Genomic DNA, 12,597 nt, shown 5'->3' on the forward strand with positions numbered 1-12,597 from the left:
TGAGCCTTCTCCCTGCAAGTCAAACCTTGGTCATTACAAAGGTGGTGTGAAGTTTTCTGAAATGCATTCTTTCGGAGAAGGAAATGAGCTCCATCTGACAACAAAATTCAAAATAAAAGTAAAAGAAAGACAAGTGACAGAACTAATCTGGGAGGCTCCTGAAGCTGCAGCAGGAGAAAAGGTGGCACTGGGGTTGGGAGGGAAAGATCCACTGCAGCCAAGTGATGATGACTGTGTGCGTCCTGGGACCAGGCCCAGGGCAGGGACAGTCGGTGACGGTGAGTGATTTCACTGGGAGGAGCCCCCAGGGGAAGACGGCGTGGGTCTGATTGCAGGGTGTCTGCGCGCGGAAACGTGTTGGGGTCACCTTTATTTTGTGACACTCTCTGAAGAGGGCTGTGAATTCATGCCGATTGCACGTCCCATCCATAGCAGAGATACAGCAGCATGTCTATGCCTAATTGGAAAGATATTTCCAAAATAGGTCATTCGAAATGAGAGTATTTATGGTGTTTTCTTTTGGGAAACGGCCAGAATTACTTGTGACTTCCTTTCCTCTTTTTATAGTTTTTGTTTTTCAGCACAAAAGACCCAAATGACTTTGTTTTCCCTTACAGTCGTACTTGGGTAACTTATGAGGCTTATTATGCTTTAACGGGGCTGAGATTTACGATCTTACAAGCAGAATGTTAGGAATGAGATAAGCTCCATAAAATTAGAGGCCTCAAACTGTCTAAGATCCAAGTTCATCGCTGATCTAAATGGGGCTTCTATGTAAGGACATCAGTGGAATGTCACATTGCATCGGCAGTGCTGACGAGAAAGGTGTTGGTGGTGGTGTTTTATTAAACCTTATCTGTGTGCTTTATTATTTTACATAGAGGTCTAATATGATGCCTAAAGTGCATCTTCACATGTGCTTCTAATGAATGATGGATATTTAGGTTTTCTTTTGTGCTTACACGTTATTTTTTGACATACACATTTTTCATTTTTTCACCCTTAAAAAGAACAACAAAGTATAAAGGGAAACTATGAAGTCGAGTCTTTTTAACCCGGGTCATGCACTGGGGAATCAAACAAGCAAGCCATATCAATCTTCGGAGCTTTGCATTCGAGAAGCTCAGGTGACCCGATGGCCTATTTTTTCGAGATCCACGTGAGTGTGTCCAGGCTTGTAGGGCGGCATCGTGTTCGGTTAGTGGGCATTTGTACTGCAAAGGCCCCCAGGACAGAGCGGAGCCCCTCACCACGGTGCACATGGAGAAGGGGTCCCTGGGCGTGGCTGCCCACACTTTGTCGTGTCCACACTGGGACCCTGCCCCTCTGCTGTCAGCGGCACGGCCTGGGGGAAGACCCCTTCTGGGGCAGGGTGTCCTGCTGCTGTCCTTCACAAGGCTCACAGCCTCCAGGAGGTGTGGGAAGGGGTTGGGGTGGAAATACCCCACGAGCCAGTACCTCCCCGTCTGTCCTCAGCGGCCCACGTGGCCCCTGTGCGTCTGGCTTCCTCCCTGGAGAGTAGGACGAGCTGGACTTGGTGTGTTTCAGTTGTTTGGAGGGGGCTTTAGCATTTCCCACTGTGAGCCAAGGTCATCCTCAGAATAAGACTTGTTCTCGTACTTATTTATCAAACTTTAACAGCGCACTTAGTTACCAGCACTGCTCTACACCCTTAAAGATGAAGTCAGGTAATCCTCAGACGGCACTGAGGAGGTGCTGTTATCATCCTACGGTGGGTGGGAGCTGGGTTCAAATCCAGACAGTGCCCTCACGTTCAGATCCGGGCCCCTGTGCCCTGGAGTCCATGCTCTCGAACGTTGTGCCGCGTTAATATCCGCCGTGTCCACGCACGGCTGTCCGGGCCTTCGTGGAGGAGTGCTGAGCCCTGTGCTGTGGGATCTCACGTGCCATCTGGGCTTCGTGGAGGAGTGCTGAGCCCTGTGCTGGGGGATCTCACGTGCCGTCCTGGGCTTCGTGGAGGAGTGCTGAGCCCTGTGCTGGGGGATCTCACGTGCCGTCTGGGGCTTCGTGGGGAGTGCTGAGCCCTGTGCTGTGGGGATCTCACGTGCCGTCTGGGGCTTCGTGGAGGAGTGCTGAGCCCCATGCTGGGGGATCTCATGTGCCATCTGGGGCTTCATGGAGGGCTGCTGAGCCCCATGCTGGGGGATCTCACGTGCCATCTGGGGCTTCGTGGAGGAGTCCTGAGCCCTGTGCTGGGGGATCTCACGTGCCGTCTGGGGCTTCGTGGAGGAGTCCTGAGCCCTGTGCTGGGGGATCTCACGTGCCGTCTGGGGCTTCGTGGAGGAGTCCTGAGCCCCGTGCTGGGGGATCTCACGTGCCGTCTGGGGCTTCGTGGAGGAGTGCTGAGCCCCGTGCTGGGGGATCTCACGTGCCGTCTGGGGCTTCGTGGAGGGGTGCTGAGCCCTGTGCTGGGGGGAATCTCACGTACCGTCTGGGGCTTCGTGGAGGAGTCCTGAGCCCTGTGCTGGGGGGAATCTCATGTGCCGTCTGGGGCTTCGTGGAGGAGTCCTGAGCCCTGTGCTGGGGGATCTCACGTGCCGTCTGGGGCTTCGTGGAGGGGTGCTGAGCCCTGTGTTGAGGGGATCTCACGTGCCGTCTGGGGCTTCATGGGGAGTGCTGAGTCCTGAGCCCTGTGCTGGGGGATCTCACATACATGGAGCTGGCTCCTCCATGACTGAGAACCCAGGCCTGTTCTCTGCGCTGCATTTGCCCATCTTTTACAAAGCTTGTGTTTTATTCTTCACCGTGTTTGGGGGGGAACAAGGCATTGAGAGACATAGGCAAGGAGCAGGGATGCCTGGGCCTTGCTGCAGGTAGAGCGAGAGCGCGGCTCTGAACACCGGCTTGGCTTCTGTGTGATGCAGGTTGCTGTGCTAAGCACAAATAATTGCAATAGATTCACTTAATCATGATGCAGCAGAGTCGAACTTGTTAGAGCTTTAAACTTGCAGATGAGGCTTTCCCTGGGGCTGCCTGTCTGATTGTAGTTGCTGGGCCTGACCTAGTTATGGGCTTTTTGAGAAGGTGGATTAAAAACCTCGCAGGATATAGTCATACCCTGAGCACCCATGATTCATTTTTAGGGTATTTGAGGGGCCATACATCACATAAGATAATCTCGTTTATGCTTGCAGTTTTCACCGAGGCATGAGTCACCGGTTAATTCTTAATGAATAGACTGAGAATTCTCAGTGGGGTGACCAGAGCTGTTGAATGCAGAGGTGTTTCGTCTTGCAGAGTCTGGGTACACACACGTGCGCACGTCGGTGCAAGAGCACCCAGCACCACGTCTCAGGACTTCTGCTTGTGGTGAACTCCGGACTCGTGTGTTGGAATATCTTCCCTTTTGTAATTAGCATGTTCCCTCTGGCTGTGTTAGTGGGGGGAGGATGATCTTGGCCATTAGAAACCTTTTAACAGAGGTGATTTACGTGTTTGAGTCTGTGTTCAAACTGTCAGTCTTGAAGTTCAGTCCAAGTCCCCTGTGGATTGATTGGTTACAAACACGGTGCTGGGGAGAGACTGTTTTTGTGTGAACCTAAGAGATGTGACCTCAGACTGGCATCAGAGTAAACAGCCGTCCTCCCGGCTGCGGCCGCCCGGGCTCTGGGAGCTGTGGCGACCCATCTAGGACGCATTCAGGAAGCCAACTCCCACCCAGGATCGAAACCGAGTGGCCTTTCTGGAGGAGCTGGGACGGATGCAAGCGTGGAGGAAGTGAACTCATCAGCAAAAACAAACATCTGGTTTTCTTTCTTTCCTTTTGTTTAATCCTCACCCAAGGATATTTTTCTATTTATCTTCAGATAGAGTAGGAGGGAGAGAGACGGAGAGGGTGAGAAACATCGATGTGAGAGGGACACATCGACTGGCTGCCTCCTGCAGGACCCTGACCAGGGCCGGGGACGAACCACAACCAAGGTACATGCCCTTGACTGGAGTCGAACCCGCAACTCATTGGTCTGTGGGCCAGTGCTCTACTGCTGAGCCAAACCGGCCAGGGCAACATCTGGTTTTCTTCCCCAGAATTCAGATTCCATTTCAGTTCTCAGTTCTAACCGTATCATCTCTTTCATTTTTTCCTTTTCTTGCCCTCCCTTTGTCTTCCCTTCTTTCCTGCCCCTCTCCCTCCTCCCCTTCCCCCCTCCTCCCTCCCTCCTCCCTCTCCCTCCTCCCCTTCCCCCTACTCCCTCCCTCCTCCCCTCTCCCTCCTCCCCTCTCCCTCCTCCCCTTCCCCCGTCATCTCCTCACCCTTCTCCCTGCCCCTCCCTCTTCCTCACTGGTCTGTGACTAGAGTCCCTGGTGGACACATGCAGGCCCTGGGGTCCAATACGTAAGCAGGTGCCTGCACTCCCAAGAGTCCCACGTTGGCTGTGTTTTGAGAGAATGTTTCTCTTGGCCCTGGAGTGGCCTGCCCGACAATGTTCATTCTACTTTGAAGCTTTTCTCCAACAGCAGCATATTTGTGAGCCCTGATGGGACAAGAAAAGTGAGAGAGAGATTTGGAGAGGGTTCTGGTTACCCGTGGTACCTCATCACATGTTGGTAGAACAACCCAGAGAGAGGAACCTCGTTTTTCGGTTCCAAAGCCCAGAGGTTGGCCTTTCCCTCAAGGGCTGGGTCCTCGGACCTTTCCCTCGTGGTCCTACTTCCGACCTCGCCTTCTCTTCATTGTGCTTCTGACGTTCTCCGCAGCACCCAAGGGGCATAACTAAGGCTTCTGATTTCTTTTCTCTTTGCATCACGGCCTTGGTGAGTGTATTTATTATCTTGTACGCTAACCAGTCTAGGAGCTTCGGTCTGGAACATTCCGTGTGGATGGAGAGTGGATGTGGGGTCTGGGGGACACCCTGGTGGTTTACTTACTGACTCCATGTAGGAGTGACCACAGGCGACGCAGGCATCTGGGGTTTGTTGTCATCCCTCGACGAGGCAGGGGTCTCCCCTAGGGCTGTGCTCCTCACCGTCCTTCTCGGCACACTCCCCGTCCTCCGCACGCTCCCCGTCCTCCTCCGCGCGCTCCCGTCCTCCTCCGCGCGCTCCCCGTCCTCCTCCGCACCTCCCCTCCCTCCCGCACGCGCCCCGTCCCTCCTCCGCGCGCATCCCTCCGTCCCCTCCTCCGCGCGCTCCCCGTCCTCCTCCGCGCGCTCCCCGTCCGCGCGCTCCCCGTCCTTCTCGGCACACTCCTCGTCCTCCGCACGCTCCCCATCCTCCTCCGCGCGCTCCCCGTCCTCCTCCGCACGCTCCTCGTCCTCCTCCGCGCGCTCCCCGTCCTCCTCCGCGCGCTCCCCGTCCTCCTCCGCGCGCTCCCGTCCTCCTCCGCGCGCTCCCCGTCCTCCTCCGCGCGCTCCCCGCCCTCCTCCGCGCGCTCCCCGTCCTCCTCCGCGCGCTCCCCGCCCTCCTCGGCGCGCTCCCCGTCCTCCTCCGCGCGCTCCCCGTCCTCCTCCGCGCGCTCCCCGTCCTCCTCCGCGCGCTCCCCGTCCTTCCGCACACTCCCGTCCTCCTCCGCACACTCTCCGTCCTCCTCCGCACGCTCCCCGTCCTCCTCCGCACGCTCCCCGTCCTCCTCCGCACACTCACCCGTCCTCCTCCGCACACTCCCGTCCTCCTCCGCACACTCCCCTCCTCCTCCGCACACTCCCCGTCCTTCCGCACACTCCCCGTCCTTCCGCACACTCCCGTCCTCCTCCGCACACTCCCCGTCCTCCCGCACACTCCCCGTCCTGTCCTTCCGCACACTCCCGTCCTCCTCCGCACACTCCCTGTCCTTCCGCACACTCCCGTCCTCCTCCGCACACTCACGTTCTGGACCTCCAGCCAAGGTCACGGAGCACGTTCGCCCTTCGTGTTCACTCTTAGTCCACATAAGGTCTCTTCTCTCCACCCTCTGCTTCTCCCGAGAACTCAGTTGTTTCCTGTGCTGGCTTGTCTGGCAGATGTGACAATTTCCACACCCCATGTTGGTGTCTAAAGTACTTGTAGCTTGTAATCCAGTGCTCTGGAGCTGTTTTCCCACCCAGAGCAGCTGAACAGCAAAGATGGACCTAACACACAGACACTTGGGCCGTGTCCGTGATGATAAGTGTGGATCTCCCTCCGCATGACCCAGCTGACGGAGGAAGGCCCACCTGTGTGTTTCTCCAAGGGATGCGCAGAGACACGCTGTGTGGATCTCTCGGCCGAAATAATCAGCCTGGTGAGATCCGACTACACCAGGTTTCTTCTGACCACCTCATGGCTATTGTGAAACTTCCTTGAGACGCTCGCCTTGCGTGAAGGACAAAGGACAAGACTGAGGGGCCAACAGTCGTTACCCCGCCCCTTCCGAACCGTAACCCGCGTGTGCTCAAAGGACCTGGACGCCACTGCCGCGGTGGCTGTCACCTCTGACGACTCTTTTTCTCCTTTCGCTTCCAGCTCAGGGACCTGCTTCAGAAGTTACAGTTCGTCATGGCATACGTGGCTCCTTGGCAGATGGCCTGGGGTTCTTCGTTTCACGTGTTTGCCCAGCTCTTTGCGGTCCCGCGTATCCTTTCCACTGCTACCGCGTCCACGTCTCCTGGGCGCAGCTTTCCGTGGGCCCGGCAACCCACGGACCCCCAGGTCTTTACGATACAGTCAGTGGGGACGGGAGGCACCCTGGGTCCCCTTAGGCCACTCAGCTGTAAGACAGGTTCCTCCTGCTTCTTAATGCATAGCCAGGAGTGACTTTAGTTCTGATTCTCCCGCTCCCCATGCCCAGATCTGCATGCGGGTATTCTCTTTCAGATGGAAAATTACCGCTTCCATGGTTCCGTTGACTCGTGCAAAATGGTGCAAATCAATTTGCTGTATTTAAACATTGTAGACACAGTTGATATTATTTGCTAGTATTTGATATTATTACAGATTAGGCAACATTGTATTATGATATAGTTTGCTTGTAATATACTTAATAATATTCAAAACCCAGAATTGGGTGCAAACAGAATCACTCCAACATTCTGAAGACTGAAAAAAATCACCCGTGGTTTTGTTTTGCAGTTGCTATTAGCCGAGGAGCCTAATTTCATCGTTTGCACTTTCCTTGGATGTCCTTGTATGTTTTTAAGTGTTTCATCATGAGAATTAGTTTTAATATACTTCAAAACAAATTTGAGCTGCTCCTTCTAAAGATCGCCTTGCTGCAGTAAAGTGTGCATGAGGAGAGAGGAGTATACATGTGTGAATGCATGCATGCGTGTGCATGTGCGTATGTGTGTGTGGTGGGGGAGGGGGAAGAAGGAGCATGTGTATGGGTTGATAGAAAGAGGGCGAGGGAGACAGAGAAAGGAATATAAAATACTCTTGAAAAGAGAGATTAAACAGCTCAATAGGCGTGGCTCAGTGGCTGAGTGTCGACCTGCACCAAGAGGTTGCCAGTTCGATTCCCGGTCAGGGCACGTGCCCAGGTTGTGGGCCAATCCCCAGTCGGGGGCATGCAGGATGCAGTGAACCGATGTTCTCTCTCATCGATGTTTCTATCTCTCTCTTCCTCTCTCTCTAAAACCAATAAAGAAAAAATATTTTTTAATCAAAAAAAAGAAAGCGATTAAACAAAAATATCCTAGACTTAGGCCTACAATTTGCCCTCAGAGGTTTTCCTTCTCTCTGATTTCATACTTTCTGAATCTGTGTTTCCCAGAATGTGGCCCAGGGCCGCTTGCACCGAACCCCTGGAGGAGTTCGCCAAATAGATCCTGAGCCTGGCACACACTCTGAACACCACAGTGCAGGGGTGGATCCCGGGATCCCCATCTTCACACGCCTCCCTGGTAAATCCCCCAATGTGTGTGACCCCAGTTCAAGGCCCTGTTGTGGGTGCTATCGGCTCGTTTCGAGGACTGCTCGGCTTCCTCTGGTGTGCACTCTAAGGAGCCCTGGGGCCGGACGCTGTGGCCAGGGACGGCGATATTCTCGGGAGCATCCTAGGTGACACCATGCTCTAGATTTTTTTTCCAATTTCAAAAATGCTCTCCTCCAGATTTATCTGTTAAAGAAACGTTTTAAAGCATACCCCATTATTCCGCGTTCCTATTCTTAGACCTGCACTGTGTTTCTGAAGTGTTTCCAGGGTGTTCGGCAGAACAGGGCAGGGAAACCAGCAGCCGAAGCGTGAGCGTGTGTCCGCCCCGCCCGCTAACGCAGTCACTGTGGCTCCAGTCACTTCCGCACGTAATCCGGCCTCTCGCAGAAGACGGTGAGGCGAAGGGCGAGGGGTTTCATTCATTTCTGAAGTGTGTCTAAGGCAGCCTGTCCAGAAGTTAAAGCCGTTATTAAATGAAAACGATTAGATCAGTGCCAGTTTGCAGTTGAGGGGGCGCATGAAGAATTGAAAACCCCGAGTTGTGATTCCCACTCTGTCCTCACTTTGGTCTCAGGAGGTCTGGGGCTCTTCTGGGGCTTCCTTCTCCTTGTTAGGAGGGGCCAGGGCTGCTGCTGACTCCTCGTGGGAGACTTTTCTGCTCCCTGTCCAATGTGTGTGCACATCCTATCTGCCTTCAGCATTTGCTAAAAAATAAATGCCGCGTTAGCATGTATCTCAGATGGCACACAGTGCATGTTAAATCTAAGAACAGGTAGACTCATTCTCTTAAGAAAGTAAACCCATCTGAGCTGTGGTTCTGTTGGGCATTTGGTAGTTCTACTGGGAATACTCAGTCTCCACACTGTGTTCCTAGAACTCTCTCTGGTGACACCCACCTCCTCCCTTCAGGGGACCGTGCATCCTGGCACTGCAGCTGTGGGCGGCCGACAGGCCTTCGCTGCCCTCCCATCATCCAAGGACACCTCCCCACCCTTGCTCAGTGGCAGGCATTGCTGTTTGGAGTCTAGCGTCACACCGAGCAGGACAAGATGGGATCAAGAGTTTCGGAAATGGGATAGATAGATCATCGAGGCGAAGCTATCAGGATCCTAAATGCCAGCCCTGGATCTTGAGTAATTTTGAAATGTTAATTATTTCATCACTCTATTAAGAAGCTGTGGGTTCCATCCTGTTTGGAGAGAGGACTAATTTGCTCTGTTTGGGAATTGAATTAGCTTTCAGGCCAGCGGGGCACTGTTTAGTAAATGGCTTTTTCCAGTTCTAGCATGTTTTCTCCCTCGGTAGCCTCCGCCAATTTCTGAGTTTGTAACCCCCAGGGAAAGACAGGAATATTCACCCTTTTAATGTGTGCAGAGACCATGCAAGTCCACTGCCTTCTGATAATTAGACAGACTCAGCCAGATTACCTCTGCTAAGTGTGCATATTGGGATGGCTGCTTTCTATTCCTTTTGAGCTTCTACTGATTTTGTTTTTTAACTTGAAGTATTGACATTGTTGTCATTTTCAGTGTGCTCAGACACAAAGAAGCTTTGATCGGTGCTACCGCTGACCTGTTGGGTTGAGCTCTTGGCTCTCCTGGTAGGAAATGAGAGGCAGCATGTGCCCGCTGTCTCTGGTCCCCGTTTCTCGTCACTGCCTTCGGGATCATGGTCACAGGCTTAGTATTTGCCCCGAGCGTGCTGTGTTTCTCTATTGATCATCCCCAAGTAAAATAACCTGAGACCAGCTGTTCCCTTCTGCCCTCCCCCTGACCTGTCATTCCCTTTCCTCCTCTTCCACAGTGAGCTGTACCTGTAGACGGACCCTGCTCTCCTCCTCCCTTGGCCCTTAGTTTCTGGGTAGCTGTCTCTGACATTATAACCTGGACAACATAATCTTTGGGGACCTGTTGGGAATTGAAAGGAAGAGCAAAGCCAGCCCCTGCAGCGTCCTGCCCGGCCTGGCCCGCTTGGCCTTGTCCCGGTTCTCCTGCGGGCCCACGCGCCCTGTCCCTGGTGGTACAGACGCACCTGCCTCCCACCGGGAGCCCCTGGAAACCCACCGGCCTCCGCACATTGCTTCAGTCCTTTTATTCAACGACGTGTCCCACGCAGGTCCCTTTCTTCCGGTAACAGGGGTGTCATGTATTTGCAGTGTTTGTGACCTGGGTGTTGAAACACGTTCAGCTTTCAGATGAACAGGAAACTGATGGGTGAGAATAGGTCTCACAGTCGTGTAGTGCTCCCTGGGTCTCCGTGAGCACCCGGGCAAGGTAAAAGGCATCGGCCGTAAGTTGCAGCACGACAGAGGTGTCGTCGGTGCCCATACCACTCGCCACCAGAGTGGGTTTTCCGTGGAGGAGCTGTCATCTCATTCCTGAAGGTGTAAACAGCAGGACACACTAAAGAAACGGTTCCCCTCGAAGCAAACCCTGAGCGTCGGTCTGTGAGGACACTGGGACGTGCCCGTGGACAGCACACGCCCACTCCCCTGTCTGTGTGCGTGTAAGGGGGGCTTGATAGTCCCACCTCCACCTCTCCCTGTCACATACCTGAGCCAAGCCACCGGCGAGGTGTGAACGGCACTGCGGGGCCTGCGGCCCTTCTGTGTTCCTGTTGCTCATGTCTGTGCCCGGCATTTCCTTCCCTCTGTGCGCAGGGGCTGGAGAAATAAGGCCTGGTTTGCACAGTGGTAAGAAAGGGGCATGTCCCCTCCCAGGTGGGCAGGCAGCCTGGGAGATCAGTCAGGAGGCAAGGAACAGCATGTATACGTGAGGCCGGGTGGTCTCCTCTGGCTGTAACCTTGGCCACCGCAATCCCTCTTGCTCCTCCGACCGCAGGTCCCGCCCCCACCCCTGCACCACTGATGGCGGAGTGATTGGCAGCTGGAAGAAGTTCCCTGATGGTGGAGTGAGAATGGGGAGCGACCAGCCCTAACGGCACCTCCCCCGGATTTCCAGAGACCAGTGTCATAGCCATGCTGTTTTCAGTATTGAACCAGTGTGTATCAACTGGGGTGCAGAAAAGTGAGGCAGGGCAGTAAGTGAGAAACCCGTACACAGTGCAAAGGTGCGGTTTCCCACAGCAGCCTCTGACTTCACGTGTTGACGTCTTTGGCTTATAACCTAAAAATGGGAGGCATTTGGATTCAGTTTATAATAAAGAACAGACTCTTGTTGAATAGTGGGGAAAGATTCTTTGAGGAACAGAGATGCTACCTTCCCAAACAATGCTACTGATCTATTTTTGGAAGTGTAATCGAAGCCCTGGTGTGGCTCAGTGGATGGAGCATCCGCCCATGGACTGAGGTCCTGGTTCAGTTCCCGTCAGGGCGCATGCCCGAGTTGCACGCTCGATCCCCAGCAGGGGGCGTGCAGGAGGCAGCTGGTCATGTTTCTATCTCTGCCTTCCTCTTCCTAAAAAAAAAAAATCTGTACAAACATATTTAAAATTAATAATAAAAAGTATAATTTCATTTCAATTATTTATAAAACTACTTAGTGCTTTAGTAAATGTGCCACCACATGTTTTGTTCAGCAAATGATATCTTAGAAAAAGGACACCGTTGTTTTCAAACCTGAGATAGTACATCTTTGCCATGAGTCACACCGAGACCGCTGGGTTTTCATGAGAATCATTCGATGTCAAGGTGGTGAGATGAGACCTCGCAGGATGCGACAACGTGTTACTGTTCCGAATACGTAGCTGGAGGTGCCCTTCTTTCTTTTCTTGGTGAGAAAACGGCTTCACTGTAAACTAGTCAAAATCTTAAATGATATTTAGAAATAGAACAATGAAAAAAAATGTTTCCTTAACTCAAAATTTCCAGATTCTGCCTTACTCTTCTTTCAGACGTTTGCCACGTCGATCTTTTCTACGCCACTGAGCCCGTTTCTCGGGAGTGTCATTTTCATCACTTCGTATGTCAGGCCAGTGAAATTCTGGGAGAAAAACTACAAGTAAGAGCCTACAATTGATGCTAACTTGCTTCGCTAAGATGTATGCTTCCGGAGGCTCCTGACCTGGCCCCTCGCAGAGGCCCAGGCTCCTTGCTTTGCTCTGCTCGGTGGGGGGCTGGGTGGAGAGGCTGTGTCTCATGGGTGCCCCCCATTCAGGGACTCAAAATGACTGAGCACAAGTCTGCAGTTGGGAGCTAGTCCAGGTTTCCCGGTTGGGAAGGAAGGTGAGTTATCCCGGGAATGCCCGCGCCGCTCCCGGGAAAGAGTGCTGAGCCCTCGTCATGTCATTGACACGCCTGGGCAGCCCCGAAGGCACGAGTCGAGTGTTCTAAACATGCGTGTCACGTTCTGCGTACACGCATTGCAGCTCAACACAGAAGAGAGCACCGATTTTCTGAGCACCACTGAACTTCCAGAACATGATCTATGCACTTTTCTTGACTGTTTGGACTGGCTGGTCATGCGTTTCCGCCAGCAAACAGCCAGGAGGACGAGGAGAGAGGAGGAACGCTTACTGTGGCTTTCAGGGCCTCGCCGTGTGTGTGGAGGGCCTGAGAGCGGCCGCGGCTTCAGCCGGGGCCGAGCTTCCTCGTGTCGGCAGGACCCCGTCTCGATCTCCTGGGCCCTGATCCTCCAGCCACACCTGCGCAGCTCCCCAGGAGCCTGAGCCCCTCTGTGCGGCTCCACGCTGTGCGCACCTCGGGCTTCATGCTGCACGGAGGCCGACGCTGAGTTAGGGCGTCTGTGACTTTGATCCTCGTCAGAGGGTGTATGTGGATGTAAATGGCACCC

The 12,597-nt window shown here is 53.7% G+C and overlaps 1 protein-coding gene across 1 annotated transcript in view; it reads left to right on the forward strand.

Annotated features, from left to right (window-relative positions):
• The window catches only part of PCNX2 (pecanex 2), a 229,066-nt gene that overhangs the window by 140,224 nt on the left and 76,245 nt on the right, over positions 1-12,597 (forward strand). The window contains exons 22-23 of the mRNA XM_036277465.1: positions 6,439-6,547; positions 11,676-11,805. Of these exons, the coding sequence (XP_036133358.1) occupies positions 6,439-6,547; positions 11,676-11,805 (239 nt within the window). The remainder of the gene's footprint in view (positions 1-6,438; positions 6,548-11,675; positions 11,806-12,597) is intronic.

This window comes from Molossus molossus, unplaced genomic scaffold, assembly GCF_014108415.1.
Source record: "Molossus molossus isolate mMolMol1 unplaced genomic scaffold, mMolMol1.p scaffold_m16_p_23, whole genome shotgun sequence".
In the NCBI taxonomy this organism is placed as follows: domain Eukaryota; kingdom Metazoa; phylum Chordata; class Mammalia; order Chiroptera; family Molossidae; genus Molossus; species Molossus molossus.